Raw genomic sequence first — 16,449 nt, forward strand, 5'->3', positions numbered from 1 at the left:
ATCATGAGTTTCCTTTTTTTGTATATTATGTCTTAGACAGTATAAAAGTACTTAGCAAGATGTCTAAATCTCATTTAAAGTATTAGAAACTTGGGGATCTGTATTAAGGCTATCCTGTGTGGGTCAGCCCTAGTCTGGTCCCTTGTTGTTCATTGTTACTGTGGCACAGAGAATGTGAGCAGGGGTAGTTTCTCCAGCAAGCAATTATGTATATAAAACTGTTCTCAGTCAGTAATGTCCACCTGTTTTCAGTCTGGTATTCCTTCAGGTTCCCTTTTGTGGGGAAGGGATTAAGAAGTAGAATTTGAATGTATTTCTGTCTTACCTTTTTTCCCTTCTATCTTGCGTATTTCCAGCCTAAAGCCTTATTCTCAAAATTGAGCAAGATTTTTCCATATTAGGAATGAATTGTCATTTATTTTAAGCAGTAGACTCATCAAAGCAAGGCTCATTTATATTCAATACAGCTCTTTCACTTAGGTACAAATTAAAGTGCTTTTTAGAAGGGCCTTGAACCCTTTTGGTTTGCTTGGAACTAGAAAGTGGAATCAAAATACCCTTCTTAGAATTTTGGGAGAAAAGCACTGTTCCTTTAGAAAGGCATTCTTAGGAGAGAAAGACTTTGGGCTTAATCTTGGGGGTGGGAAGAGCTCTAGAGGCCTAGGAAGACTAGATAACAGTGTTATGATAAGTACTCAGTCTTTCCTCTGTTTCGGAGAAAGATTCTTTTGTGATTTCCTTGCCTGCTGGCAAGTTGTCTGTATAGGTAGAAGTGTTAAATGGAATATGTTACAGGCTGAATGCATTTTATCTATTCTATTCCAGTTATAAGTTCTGTGGAACTCCCACTGGATGCAGATGTACAGACCAGTAATCTACTGATAACCTTCTTAAAGTATAGCTCGATTGTCATGCAAGACACCAAAGGTAAGGCATTCTCCTTTGAGAGCTCAGGAAGCAGGAGGTGGTAGGTAGCTGCTTAGCTTGATCAAGGAGCAGCATTAATACTTGTAAGAGATGACCCATTGGGACCTCCTTGCAAAGTGATGGTCCTGATTACTGGAAAATTTCTCACTGCCAGATGGCAATTAGATGGTGTTGGGAAAACCTGGAGCTGGAGCAGGAATGCTCCAAAATAGAACAGAGAAAATAAATTGATCTCTACAAAGACTAGCACGTCTTCTAAATAGATTTTGGTAAGTAGATGCAAACTCTTATGTGTGGGAAGTGAGGGGATTAGCATGTTTCAGGGAATTCCCTTTTGAGGACAAGAACTGAAAACATCAGCTCATAGTGAGAATTAGGACTGTTGTGCAGAGTACAGTAGGAAGAGGTGAGATTCAGAGGGACTGTGTTCTTTAACACTTAAAATAGAAGTGTTGGTCCTCATCCCTGAAATGCAGAACGGAAGTGGGAGAGAAATAGGTATTAGAAAAGCTTGATGTTATTTTGTTCTTCCTCTGTTGATGATTTTTCTGTGATCTTTTTTAACTGGTGGTAGGATAGTGGAATAGTTGGGCTAGAAGAAGAAATGGGGAAGAAACCCAGCAAATTCTGTTCAGTATATATCTCAAGGTTTTTTTTTTTAAGCCTAGCTTTTTCTTTAAACTGGATCTATATGAGTGTTTACAATTTTATTTATTTATTTCTAGTATATATATCCATTGTAAAATACACATAATGTAAAATTTACCATTTTAACTATTTTTAAGTGGCACTAAGTATAATCGTGCTGTTATACATGCATCAGTGTTTCCTGAGGCCATTGCTTCTCCTTTTTGGAAATCGGTAACCTCTGCCTTTTTCTGGAAATACTGCAGCAACCACAGAAAGCAAAAAACTGCATAGATGTGACCCTGAAAATAAATTTCTAGCTTTGCTTGATATAACACAGTGAATTGAGGCCCTTGAAACTCACTTTTAGCTTTAATGGTTATATAATCCTCATTGTACTGATCACTGTGCCATCCATAAAATAAATAGAAGGCAAAATTGAGGGTAGATTAATTGCAGCATGAGTGGTCTCAGGCTGCTTCTGTAAATTCTGGCTGGGTTAGATCTTTGCTAAAAGGAAGCCTTAATATAGTAGGATACAGCAGCCTAAATATGGTGAAGTATGATGAAGAGTTAATTTCAGAACGATACTTGTGTGGCTTCATTGGCCCAGCTCCCTTCCTGTTGATTAAGACCCTGACCTGGCTAACAGGATCTCATTATTTTAGTGGCGATAGAAGCAACTTTTTCTTGGCTCTGCTCCTCCTTCCCCTCCCCCCAGTACTATTTTGTCTTCTTTATTATATATCGTTTGCTGCCTATAAGAATACTTTAAATATTTATTACTATTAGATTATAAAGTTTATAATAAGCATAATAAAATGGCGTAGGTTAAAAAGTATAATAATAAAATGAATGTATGTGAACTTATCAGTCAACTTAAGAAATTACTAATTATGTTGAAGCTACCTATGTGTCCCTTCCCCAGCTATTTCTTTCCTCTCCGTGATTCAGAAGTTTGTGTTTGTTATCACCTTAATTTCGGCTGTGCTTTCAAAGTTTTTTTTTCCTGAGGTTATTATTCTGCCTTGGGTATTGTCACCCTGAGGGGATATCTGCTCAATCTTTCAGATAGGCAAGAGATAAAAATACTAGAAATATATATCTATGCATACAGAGCCTAAAGTTGATTGACCACCGTTTCTGATTTTTGGTATGATTAAACATATTTTTTATTGTTCTTGTTTTTTTGTGCTTTTATGAAGTGTAAAAATGAATAATAATGAAATATGCCTTATTTTTGTAATCAGGAACAGTTTTTTTTAAAGTGGAGAGAGAGCTGCAGGCTTTTCTGCAAGAGTTGCTTATCAGCTTTTTGAGGAAAAGGGAAGGATAGTACCAGAGAAGCTCTGCGGCCAGGGGTAGGTAGAAGAGTCTCATAAATATGGTATTGAGTTAGCAAGGCGTTTCTTTTCTGGCTGCTTAGGGGCTCTGCTGTAGGCTACTGGGATGTCAGATAGGATCATCATCATTACTCTTTTGCACCACCTATCGCTAAGGAGAGGTAAATGTATTTCTTTGACCACGACCCTCCTTATGCCTTCTAACTGTCAGGTTTTGGTTTATAGATTTCATCTTTGAGGAAGTAACAGGTTAATGTCAGGATGAGTACTGTTAGCTAACTTTCACAGCATGGTAATCTGTTAATAGTATCTCTCCAGAATGGGCTTTACTCTGGGTCCTATCAAAGCTAATTTGAAACAACATAAGCCATTTTTCTGTTTTGGATATGCTGGTATAACCCTCTTTTTACCTCCACTTCACCACCTCACCCACAAACATCCTGGAAAGCAAAAAAGTTTTAATGGTTCTGGTAATTGGCAGTGATGGGTTAGCTCTTTCTGGGTCCTTTGTGTGGGCTTAGAGCCCTGTTGTTGAGGTTGCTTTCTTTTTTAATAAGTAGAATGTGAGTTCTGGGAGGCCACAGACCTTTCTTTAGTCCAGTACTATATCTCTACTGCCCAGCATAGTGCCTGCCACACGTGTGTATGCTCAGTCATGTCCGACTCTTTGTTACCCTCATGGACTGTAGTCCTCCAAGCTCCTCTGTCTATGAAATTTTCCAGGCAAGAATACTGGAGCGGGTTGCCATTTCCTCCTTCAGGGAATCTTCCCGAGCCAGGGATGGAACCCACGTCTCCTGCATTGACAGGAGGACTCTTTACCACTGAGCCACCAGGGAAGCCCTGCCTACCACATAGTCGGTAATAAATAAATATTTGTGGAGTGAGTAGCTTTGGCAGGAAGAAAAATGATCAAGAGTTCCCAACTTTCCTGGTTGTAAGTAATGTTCACATTATAAGGAGAGCATGAGCTGGATCCTAGTTTCTAGTTAATTTCTTTCTGGTTCTGCTGCCAGTTTGCTATGAACAGTTATAAAAATTTTCTAGATTTTGTGGTAGATGAGTAAAGGCGGTGGTGCTTTAACTAGTGGATGACGTGGAGTTGGAAAAGGAATGGATCTGACTGTCCAGAAGCAAAAGGCTGATATGGAAACAAAGGGCATGGCCCTGATTTGGGCCACAGTATTAGGGACTGTTACAATAATTAAATGGTTCTCAGGAAGATGTTTAGCTGTCTGTCATACTACTGGAACACTTAAGAAAAAAATCTTATGGGGGAATTCTTTTGTCTAGAAGAAAAGAATTACTTTAGTAAAACCTTGATTTTCGTTCATGAATTTTATGGGGAAAGAAAGTATGAATGTTCTTTTTGATGATACACATCTTTATTCTCTATAGAAACATGGTCTGGATGATTTAGAGAGAAGGATTTATTTTTTCTTTTCAGATGAGCACCGGCTTCACAGTGGCAAACTCTGTCTGATTATCCTTACATGTATTGCAGAGGTAGGTCTCACCAGCCTTCTGGTATTAGCTAATCTCTTACAAAATGCTCTCTTTTCTACCCTTCTCTCCAGTTCCTGTCTCTTGACTTTTAGGGACCTAAAGTTTGGGAGAGAAAATCTTCCCCCTTTATATTATCTCCTTCACTGGAATGTAAGCACCAGTAGGTCCTTTGTCTTCTTCACCAGTGTTTTCTCAGTGTCTGGCATGTAGTAGAGGGTCAGTTAGTATTTATTGCATGACTTCTTAATGAATTCATATGATAACTGCTATAATTGAGAACTGGAAGATTCTAGTTCTTAAGAGTTTGGAACTCTAAAGAGACTTACACCTCTTCAGAAAAAAAAAACAGTCCTGCCCCTTTAAAACTATTTACATTGAATCTTTTGCATTTAGCAAAATGAAAAAAGGAGCTCAGGTTTCTGTGGGGAGAGGTGGAGAGAAAAGCTGAGGGATGGGCATTGGAAACAGTAAAGTTGGATTGATTGTAGTTTGATGAAGAACAAGAACCAGAGGGTAAATAAAGAAGAGACGCAAATTGGGCTTTGGAAAGAGTCACTTTTGGCTGGATTAATTATACCTGAACTCACCTTAAATCTTGTTGGCAACAGAGGTCTGGCAGAAATTGAGTCAATTTAGAGCTGAATTTGTAGTTTCAATCTCCTCTTTCACTTACTCCTTATTCGGATCTTTTCTCTCCAAAGAAAAATAGTTAAGATGTGGTCCGTGTGGAGCAGAGATCTCCCTCAGTCTTTCCATTTTTATGTTTGCTGTGGAAAGTTGACCTACTTTTCACCAGGTTAGGAGTAGCTGTAGAAGAGCTGCTTATTAGCAGTGGGCCTGGTATAATTGCTTTTCAAAAATCTTTCTAAGAAAATCATTAAAGGAGTTGTTTTTCACAAATTGTAGCAGTTCCTAGGAATTGGAGTTTGTAGGCATGTCAGATCTTCAGAAAAGGTGTTGGGAAAGAGCCAAGGGATGTTTATTACTGATTCATGGTGAGAGGTTTTTGATTTTCCATCAGTCTTCAGAAAAGCCAGGGATATACAGGATCTTACCTGTTGCCATGCTGCCTGAGTAAGCAGTTTTCACTTGCTGTACCAAGCCTGTTCCCGGCAGAGTGCAGACCTTTCTTCTTAATGGCAGATCCTCAAGTGTAGACTGCACATGTAACCTGCAGTCCCTGTGCTCCTCGGGCAGATGGGAAGGAAGAGAGAACAGGAAAACAGATTCCTCTCAGCATTTGTCTCAAGTGTCTGTGCCTTAATTTTTATTGTTGGTAATTTGCTTTGAGATTTTTGACCAGTTAGAGACCTACTGGGAAATTACACTTAAGTGAAACCTCATGGCTTAAGTAGGGTTTGACATAAAGGCTGTAGTCTTCTCCCATTAGCTCTCTAACTGGTGCTTGAAAGGAGTTCTTTTAAGACCTGTAAATCCTTGGACTTTTAATAAGAGTATAGATTATAGATAGATTATAAAAGGAGTTTATAGCTCTCATTCCCTCCTTATCTGTGTTTTTATTTTTATTAGGATCAATATGCCAATGCATTTTTGCATGATGACAACATGAATTTTCGAGTAAACTTACATAGAATGGTAGGTATGGCTTTTACTTCTTGTTTTTTCTTAGAGGAATTTTTTTATGTTGGCAGAATTGGAGATGATGACATTGATCCTACTAGAACAGATGTGGGTGGAAATTTACACTAAAGGGCCCTTGCTTAACTGCTGTTCAGAAGACACATCCCTGTTGTTGGAATTTTTTGTGTGTGTCTTGGAGGTGTTACCTACTCAATAGAGGGTAGAAAGATCCACAGTCTCATACCCATGGCAGTAATATTATTATAGAATGTATCAGGGTACTTCTCTGGTGGTCCAGTGGTTAAGATTCTGCACTTCCACTGCAGGAGGCATGGGTTTGATTCCTGGTCGGGGAACCAAGATCCCACATGCCACCCAGCATGGCCAAAAACAAACAAACAAAAAATAAGCAAACAAACAAAAAAACCCCAAAAAGGTATATCTTGACATTGAATGTATCAGTAATGTAGATTTCAACAAGGAGATGGGCCTAAGCCTTTTGTTTTCAGAATATGCTGTGATCTTTGATTGGGTGATGCTAGATTCTGCTTATTATTAGATTTATTCATCTGAGGGGTGGGGGAAATAGAGTGTGAAGGATCAAGGAGTTTCCTAAAACTTGGAGGTATGTTCAGAAATATCACCTTGAGGTTTATATTTAAAACTTCCTTTAAAAAAACTTTTCCTTTTTTTTTGAACTGCTACTGTTGGTGCCTCTACACAGCCACATTCTCCCTTTTTCTTACTTATTATTTTATCAAAGAAAAATACTAGTGTATCTCTTTTGTTGTCAGTAATGTCACTTGTATAGATAAAATCAAAGCAAAAACAATAGCTTTCCCCTTGTAGTATGCTTCAGTGCCCTGTGGGGCTGTGGTCTTGCTGTGAACTGTGTTTTTGTCCCAGGCCTGCATCGATAACTGAGAAGCACTTATATGTCATCCCTGCCTCACCCAACATCCACCACTTGAAAGAGAAAGAAAAGGTAGCTTCTCTGTAGTAGTGGTTTTATTTTATTATTGTTGTTTCTTCTTTTGACCAGGCCATACATTTTATGGGATCCTAGTTCCTTGACCAGGGATTGAACCTGGGCCCCCAGCATTGTAAGCCCAAAATCCTAATCACTGGATCACCAGGGATTTCCCAGTAGTAGTGATGTTATTTGCGTGAAAAAAAAAATGATGATGAACCACTGGATGTTAGTTCAGATGTCTTATAATCCCATTTCTTATTTGTGTGAAGCCTATGAGACACAGGAAGAAGGCAGCAGACAAGAACCTTCCCTGTCGTCCATTAGTATGTGCAGTACTGGGTGAGTATCATCAAAATGGGTATGTTTCTGAGCCAGTGATAGATTTTCATGTTTAAGATAAGGGATAGGTCCTGTTTGATGTGCTTCCTCCTCAGAGAAGAAGTTACTAGTTGTATTTCTTCCCTGGCCTAAGAAACCATGTTTCTTGTTAAGTTTGGTAAAGCAATCCCAATGAATTTAATGTTCAATTAAAGAGTGCCCTTGTTCAAAGAAAAAGTTCTTTCTAGGGAGACAGATATCTAAGTTTGATACATAAATTTGTAAACTTTCTTACACTTGATAAAACTCAAATTCTTCCCTCCATTTCTTGGCCCAAATTGATGTGTCAGTGGGCCAGGAGGCGAAAGTTCAAGGTTTAGACATACAAAACTTCCTCTGAGTAACTTAAGCTGAGAGGAGGCTGACAGAGCTGACAGATAGGGGGCTGTATTGCAAGTAATTTTGTCTGCCCAGAATTCTGCATTTTCCTCAGGGGAATGATCTGAACTCTTAATCCCATTTCGCTATAATATTCAGCCCTGCTTCCTAAATCTACTTGATTTTAAAAACAATAATTAAGACTATATAGTAAGCCTTTATTGACCTAAACCTCCCCAGACCATTTTGGTCAATATCTGCCAAGCTGAGTGTGATAGGAAGACAAGAAAGACTGACATAGCTTTAGAGTTTGAGTCTCTGGTTACACAGCTGTGATCCATAATTTTTTCTCTGCTTGCCTCATCACTTGGTTCTCAGAATATGATTTCCCTCTGGCATTTTGCATTAGTGCCATGGTATGAAATATCTGTACAGTGAAATTTCCCTTGTATCTGAGTTTATTGGCAGGTCAACATATCCTTCTGAAGTGGGAGAGTGAACTAATTTTCTTGTTACCTTACAAGTGGCAGGTGGTGAAAGTGTTGCAAAAAGTGCCTTATATAAAATAGATTTAAATGCATGTTGATAAAGATGTGGTTAGTTGATGCCATTCAGCATGGTTGTAAGGTGTACTGATAAAGTTTTTCTCCCAACTCCAAAGGCAAGCAGTGAATTTCATTCTGACTGATCTGATTTTTCTTTTTCCCATTCAGACCTGATGGTGGAGTTTATTGTAACACACATGATGAAGGAGTTTCCTATGGATCTCTATGTGTAAGTACCATGGTTCATTTAATGTGTGTAAATCTATTTTATAGAATTGAGTGTAAGAAGTTTAATAGTCACAAAATTTTTATGTATACTTCACTTCAGGAAAAGCACATGTATATGCAGAGAAGTGTCAGGGAATGTTTTATGGCCTGGGTTTATACATTTTTCCAGAAAGAGGGGAAAGCACAAACCACATATCTTCATTATCACTTTTAGGCACACTGCATGAAGAATAGGGCTGATATGTTGAAGCAGAGATCATGGGTGACTCTGGTATCCAAAGATATGGAATACCAGCAACCCACTTAGTCATCCCTAGACCTTGGCATCAAAGGAGTCAGCAGTATTTAGAAGGTAGGGAAAGGCCAGAGAGAGAGAGGTCTTTTGGTTCATTCTTAGCCTACGTTGTACTAGCAACCTAGTCAGAACTCCACTAGCTAGTTAGATTGTGTATATATAGTGGCCTGGCTGGGAGTCTCCTGCCTCCCGAGGGGATCTGATTGTCTGTCACAATTCTTTACAGCCAGTATAACTAGAAATAACTGAAAGTCTTCATATTTTAATAAAGTTTAAGCCTTTAGGCTTTCTCACTTCTTTGCTATTTCAGCATTCTTCTTTTTATTAATGTCTAGGAACAACTGTGCCATATTAGTGTGATCTCAAGTATATGTATTATCTTTATTCCTTAAAACGCATCTGGATTCAGTCTGACAACAGAATTAGTACCTCCACTTTTTCCCAAGTAAGAGAAAAGTTTGGTGCACAGCAAGCTTAGTGTACCTCATTCCAATGCTGAGCCTGGGATCTGGGGAGATATGAAGGATTTTACTATGAATGGAAGATCTCTAGTTTTTAGACTATTTGTAGGCTACGTATTCTTAATTCATAGGTATGAGATAAGATACAAATTTTACTTTTAGATAAGTAGTTTCTGGTTTGCATTTTTCTGTATCTTTTGGTTGTTTAAAATTAGTTTGACCCTTTATTTCATGCACTGCAGGCAGATTCCTTAACAACTGAGTTTTCAGGGAAGCCCCTTATTGCAATTTAAAGACCATGAAAAGCTCTTTTTTTAAACACTTATCAAAAAAAAAAAACCCAAACAAACAGTTATCAGATGAATTTTCTGCTTATTTTAGATGGGATTGCTGAACGTCAGTACCTCAGGGATTATATTTGTTTTGCTACAGGCTTTATTTTTAGCTTATTTATCTTATGTTCTAGTTCTAGGATAGAGTATTTTTTTTTTTTTTTGTAATATATTATTATAGTCTTAGTTTACTCATTTTCCAAGGAAGGAAGCTGAGGGTTCGTAATCCACTCTAATCCAACTGAAGGTTGGATTATTCTGTTAGTAAGCACCAGTGTCTGGACTTGAACCCAAGTTTTCTTACAGTAAATCCTAAATTGTTCCCACCCTTTGTCAGGCTGTGTAACAAACTACTCCAAAACATAGGGTTTAAAGCAGGCATTTATTACTTCACAGTTTCTGTGGCTCAGCAATCCAGTAGCAGCTTTCAGCATAGGGTTTGATATGAGCCTCAGTCAACATGTTAGCTTTCCTGCGGCTCTACTGGGGCTGGAGAATTGCTTCAAAGCTCACTTACATGGTTGTTGGTAAATCTCAGTTCCTAGCCATGTGGGTTGTTTGACATGACAGCTGACTTTCTCCAAAGCAAGTAATACAAGAGAGAAAGAAAAGGAGAGTGAGAGCCCAAGATGGAAACCATGGGGCCTTTTATAACCTAATCTCAGACGACATACCATTTCTATCGGTCTCACAGACCAAGCCTAATGCAGTGTTGGAAGGGACTCCATAAGGATGTGAATCCCCGGAGGTGGGGACCATTGGGGGCCATCTTGTGGGCTGGCTACCACAGGCGTCACCAAGATTCAAGCTCAAGTCTGTCTTAGGAAAGAGGCTGTACTCTTTCTTAATTACCACTATGATAAATGACAAAGAAAAGATTTGTACAGGGTGACTAATGCTCACTGGGGCATTAGAGAAGGCTGCACTTGACCTGAGTCATGAAGAAATAGTAGGCAGTTTTGTGTGCAGAGGAGTGAGGAGCAACATCCCAAGCAGGGGACCAGCATGTTCAAAAGCTTGGGGACTTGATAGTGTGGCCTACTTTGGAGAATAGAAAGAAATTCAAAAGGATTAGCGTATAGGGTGCATGGAGGAAGGCCAAGAGGGTAGAAAAAGTATTACCTGAAATAAATGGATGATGGGTAACAGTTGAAGGTGGGGATGACATGATTAGACTGTGCTCAGCACTTAGAGTTATAGATACCTATCTGTCTACCAAACCCTCACATCCCAGCCAGTGAACCTGATCTTCCCTCTTCCCCCTGGTTCCTGCCTTTTTTTTTTGCTTTGCTTTGCTCTCTCAGTTCCTTTTCCACCTGCTTCCTAATTGAATGTCCTGAGGTTAGGGAAGATGGGGAAGATAATGAGGCATCAAGCTGACAGAGGCTGGGCAGAAGGTCTCACCCTCAGGCTGAATTCACTTTCTCCATTACTACCCCTGGGCATATTTCCATATCTGCCTCCTTAACTTCCAGCCCTCTTTCCAGTTTCTGGCATTTGGAGCGTCAGGTCCTTTTTAGGTGAACTTATCTGCTCCCAGCTGGGCATCAGGCCAAGTTGCTGCTCTCACTTCTCATTATATACTGCTTTTCAGCAGCATACAGCAAAATAAGAAATTGAAAGTAAAATGAATTTCTACCATTTCAGATAAGTTTGTAATCCTCCTGGTGAAATATGAAGCAGTACAGAATATGGAAAGACTTAATACTCAAGCCAGAATCTGGGTCAGAAACAGTTTCATATCTGTGTGTGAATGCTGTAGGTAAAGTAATAATGGAGAAAGGTGCTTATACAAAAAAAAAAAACAAAAAAACGAAAGTTTTGCCTGGAATATTAGGAGGTAGGAAAACCCAACCAATTAATTTCCCCTTCTGGCTGCTACTCTTTGATTCTTGCTGCCAACCCCTACTGCTGGCACAGGATTGGGAGTTAGGGGAAATGGTCTCTGAGGAGGGAAAACTCTCCTTTAAATTACTCTTACGTGGAAAACTTGGACTCTTTCTAAATCAGGAATTCTCAGACCTGTGGGTAGAGACTTCAGTAGACCCCACAAGAAGAGTTTCAAGTTAAAGTGGAACTGTCTTGTGTTGAAATAGGAAACTGCTACATGCATAAAAGAAATGCCCTAAACTGTCAGTTTGGAGTCATTCAGCCAGCATATCTTTGAGATCATAATAGTTTTTAAAATTTTCATTCTGTTTGGTAAGTAATATAAGTTACTGAGACCACAAGGCAAATACTGTCCCTTGTTGGGTGGCTGCAGGAAAAGGAACGGAGCCTTGGAGTGGATATAAAAAGCCTTTGAGCCAGAGGGGGTTGGCACCAGAGTGTGGTAACACAGGTCGTGTCTCATTGCTGCTCCATAGTGGCTCAGTGCTGGGATGATGTTGTCAACAGAGACATGGTGCAGCTGTCCAGATCTAGGACGTATGAGAAGTGCTGGTGTCCAGGAATGTTCTGTGTGTGGGTGGTCATGCATGGGCAGTGGCCAGCTACCCTTGCTGGCTGCAGCACCGGTTTCAGCCCCAGGGAGGGACCTAATGACTGTCAGTTTAATGGCAAATTGATAGAACAGTTTGTATTTTCCTAAGTTAAATCATGGCTCAAACGAGGGCATCCTGTAGCTACTGATAGCTGCATCACATGGAAGGAAGATCACACCACAATTTCTAAAAATCAGCCAATGGTTTGGAAAGTATTAGGAATATTTACACTACAATTTATATCACTTTGTAAGTGGTTTTGATACAGTTTATTTAGAGAATAAGTGTTAATCACTCAGTCATGTCCGACTCTTTGCGACCCCATTGGGCTCCTCTGTTCCATGAAATTCTCCAGGCAAGAATACTGGAGTGGGTTGCCATTCATTTCCTTCTCCTGGGGATCTTCCCAACCCAGGGATTGAACCTGGGTCTCCTGCATTGCAGGCAGATTCTTTGCCGTCTGAGCCACCATCCTATATTCTCTATATTCTGTTTAGAGAATAAAAGGGAATTATTTAAAAGTTTTGTTGTATGTATTTATATATTTATATTTCTGTCTGTCTGGTTTGTAAAATATTTTTAATATATACTGAAGTCTTTTAAGAGAGATCTCTGTCACATAGTCCTCTTATAAAATTCTATCTGAAAGTCTCCTGTAAGACCACTTAGAACTATGAAGAATGGAAAGAACAGAGAGATGTGAATAATGAGGCATGTAGAATAGGCTAGTGAGGTAGCAGGCTAATTCCATTATTGGAATTATTTTGAAAACTTGCAGGACTTTTAACTTACAAATTTATTTCTCTTCATTTGTGTCTTTGATGTGTTGTCAGGTACTTTAATGTCCTGTGTCTCACTCCACAGAGGGAAGTTTGTCGTGTTTTTGTTGCTGCTGTTGGTAGTGGTGGGGTTCCACCCCCCCTTTTTCTTTGCCCTCTGCTAAGAGGCCCAGAAAATTAGCTGTCACCATTTTTGCTTGATTTCATGAGCTGTAGGATTGATATCCTACATATTGATATGATGTCTGCTGAAGTTAGTAGGATCTCAGGATACTCTGTCTCATATTAAAACCCCAGAACCTGAGAGAGTCTTACTGTCACCTCTAGAAGTATTGTCATTCAGCTGAATTTCAACTGCAGCATATTAGGTGTGGAGAAGCCACTTTTGCTGCACCCTTTTGCCTTGCTTATTTCTGTTTTCTTTGCTTCATTCTTTGGTGTCAGAAGAGTTTCGGGAGAAAGAACCTCTTTATTTGCCTGAAACTAGCAGACTATCTAGATCTAATTTCCAGGAACTTGACAGTTTAGTTTTGGTAAGACTTAAGTGCTAGATCTTCATTTGGTTTGCAGTCAGTATTTATGGAATGAATGAAGATAGGTCTGATGGTTTCCTGTGAATCTTTTGGTTTGTGTGATGAGCTTGGAGCTTCAAAGCAATATAGACCAAGACTTGGGCCTCTTTCCTCCCACCCCCAATCTACTTTTTCTACTTTCTGTCTCTATATCTGCCTATTTTGGACATTTTATGTAAATGAAATTATATATTATGTGATCTTTTATGTCTGACCTTTTACAGCATATTTCCAGGATTTTATCCATGTTACTGTGTTCCTTTTTTATGGCCAAGTAATATTCCATTGTTTGGGTGTACAACATCATTCATTTATCCATTAATTAGTTGATAGACATTTGGGTTGTTCATACCTTTAGCTGTCAGCATTAAAATCTGTATTAATTTGGTTTGCAAAAACAGAATCTTGTTGGGGAGTTCCCTGCCAGTCAGTAGGTTAAGATTCCACACTTCCACTATAGGGGGCACGGGCTCTAGCCCTGGTTGGGGAGCTAAGAGCCCTCAGCCACACAGTGTGCCCCCAACCCCCAAAAAAAGAACCCAGAATCTTGTTTTAATGTACCTTTTTAAGGTGAAATTGAACATTATAGGAAAATGTTAACTTTCCATATTTTTCCTCTTTTTGGGGATGGAGGGATTTGTTGTCCATTTCCTTTGCCCATCTTTCTTATTAGGTGTGTTGTTATTTTTTCTTATCAATTTATATAAACTCACATGTATTAAGCATAGTAACCATTTCATGTCATTTGTTGCAAATGTAATTTCCCATATTTGGCTTTTAATTTTAATCATTACAATTTTTTTTAATGAAATTTTTATTTTTTCAAATTTATTTTAAAGGCTTTTTAAAAAAAAATTATTTATTTTGGCTGCAGTTGGGTCTTAGTTGCGGTACGTGGGATCTTCGTTGCATCATGAGAAACATTTCTGCAGAACATTTTGTTGCGTTCCTCTCTAGTTGTGGTATGTGGGCTCAGTAATTGTGACCCGTGGGCTTAGTTGTGCCACAGCATGTGGGATCTTAGTTCCCCAACCAGGGATTGAACCTATGTCCCCTGCATTGGCAGGTGGATTCTTAACCACTGGACCACCAGGCAAGTCCCAAGATTTTTGTTTTTAGGAAGTAAATTTTATCAATATTTTTATACATTCACTCATAGCTTTTTTAGCTTTCAAAATTCTTCCCCAGTCAGAGATGAAAAGACATTTTTTTTGGTTAGGTTTACAATGTTTAAAAAATGTCTTTCATTTTTCAGTTTACTTGGAAATATTCTCAAAAGCATTTTTGTTGTTGGGATGTGAATAATGTTTAATAGTCCAGTGATCTAGAATAGCACTGTCAGTATAATTTTTGTGATTATAATAATGTTCTGTTTTTCTGTGTTGTTCAATATGGTAGCCACTAGGCACACATGACTTCTGAGTACTTGGTTAGTGCAACCGAAGAACTGAATTGTTAATTTAACCTTTAATGTAAATCAAAATTTAAATATTATTTAAAATTTTATTTACATTAAAAACATATTTAAATAGATCTAAAGGCTTAAGTTCTTTAATTTTACATCTTTGCATCCCATGTTTGCAGTTTCGAATGTAGTCTCATTTTGGTTCATGGTGCATTCTTCCTCTGAGGAAAGATACTCAAGGGAATGGTAAAAGTAGTGCCTAATTGAATACTGACTTAGATGTGGTTATAACTCCCTTTTTCTAGAGATAGGGGAGTTAGCACAAGTTACACTGTGTGTGTTTGGGGTTGGGCTTTTTATCCACCAGAAAGTTGCAGAAGTTCCTTTCTTTCCCATGTATACAGATTCATATCCAGTGTTTTTTGTGGTCTTAGCAAAAGTTGCCTTGTTAAAGAAAGGGTATCTGTGGTGAGTTGCACCGTAACTTTAGACTTATTCCAGTTTTTCTCTTTTTCTGTTCCAGGCGCTGCATTCAGGTAGTACATAAACTACTTTGCTATCAGAAGAAGTGTAGAGTACGCCTGCATTATACCTGGCGGGAACTCTGGTCAGGTAACTTTCTCTTTTGAATTCATCATCTTTTCCTGTATGTTTTATGAGCCTCTGTGCCTGGGCATAGATGAATTTAAAACAAACAATCAAACAAACTTTTTAGTTTGTTTAGGATGCTTGTATTTTCAACTCTTCTTTTTGTCATTTCAGCCTTGTTATAATCCAAACCTGGGCATGTCACCTATATATCTATTTTATACTTTCTCTCTGTTCCTTCTCCCTGTATGTTTTTGTCAGCTGGCAGAAATAATTAAATATTTCTTGAGTTCCATTGATTCTTCCATTGAGAAGTCAGTACAAACTTGGATTCTCTCTTGGTTCTATTCGGTAACAGCATATGGACTATAGGGAGGCTTCTGTGTGTTTCCTGGGGATGAGTAGTCTCAGGAGGAATGTCTTAGGGAGAAGGGGTTGGGAGGAGGTGGAGAGATGGGGGGAAACCCTGTTCTTTGTGTTACATCTGGCATTATTACTGTTTATAGACAGTGTCAGTTTTACCACTCCCCCTGTGCCAGAGATAAAAACAGCAAATTACAGTGTTTACTTTTGTCTTTGTATACATTTGGTAGCCCAGTAAAGTTACTGCCACCCCTGTTGGGGAAAAAAGTGGCTCTTCTCTAAGGGTACAATTAATACTGGCTTGACACCCCTTTCTTTTGTGCATCTAAATTGGAGGTTTCAGAAAAGCAGAGGAGACATGTTTCCTGAGGCGTTTGCTTGCTGATAGGTCCTGTGGCTTTTGTGACCTGATAGTACAATAAAATCTTCTCCAGATGATTATAGTGGTAAATTGTTGCCCCACCCTTAGGAGAGCTTCTGTGTATTCTGAGCAGAGAAGTGTGTGTGAATATGGGAGGCTTTGTGAGAAATGAGAAGCAGGCCAGTAACCCCACCCCCTCCCATGGAATTCATCTCACTTGTTGTGACACATGGTTTCCTACCAACCCAATTTGGCTTTCTAAATTTAGTCCTTCATAATGGGAGGTAGAGATCTTTAATTAATGGATTAGCAACTTCTTTGCAGTTACTGCCTATGGTGTTGAAGGGGGAGTAGGATAATAACACTGATGGCAACAGTGGCATT

The 16,449-nt window shown here is 38.9% G+C and overlaps 1 protein-coding gene across 2 annotated transcripts in view; it reads left to right on the plus strand.

Moving 5' to 3' along the window:
• The window catches only part of ARMH3 (armadillo like helical domain containing 3), a 171,059-nt gene that overhangs the window by 36,352 nt on the left and 118,258 nt on the right, over positions 1 to 16,449 (plus strand). For both annotated transcript variants that reach the window (XM_043475627.1, XM_043475628.1), the window contains exons 15-20: positions 826 to 927; positions 4,345 to 4,403; positions 5,934 to 5,999; positions 7,227 to 7,296; positions 8,367 to 8,427; positions 15,277 to 15,365. In XM_043475627.1, coding sequence (XP_043331562.1) covers positions 826 to 927; positions 4,345 to 4,403; positions 5,934 to 5,999; positions 7,227 to 7,296; positions 8,367 to 8,427; positions 15,277 to 15,365 — 447 coding nt within the window. The remainder of the gene's footprint in view (positions 1 to 825; positions 928 to 4,344; positions 4,404 to 5,933; positions 6,000 to 7,226; positions 7,297 to 8,366; positions 8,428 to 15,276; positions 15,366 to 16,449) is intronic.

This window comes from Cervus canadensis, chromosome 8, assembly GCF_019320065.1.
Source record: "Cervus canadensis isolate Bull #8, Minnesota chromosome 8, ASM1932006v1, whole genome shotgun sequence".
Taxonomy (NCBI): Eukaryota; Metazoa; Chordata; class Mammalia; order Artiodactyla; family Cervidae; genus Cervus; species Cervus canadensis.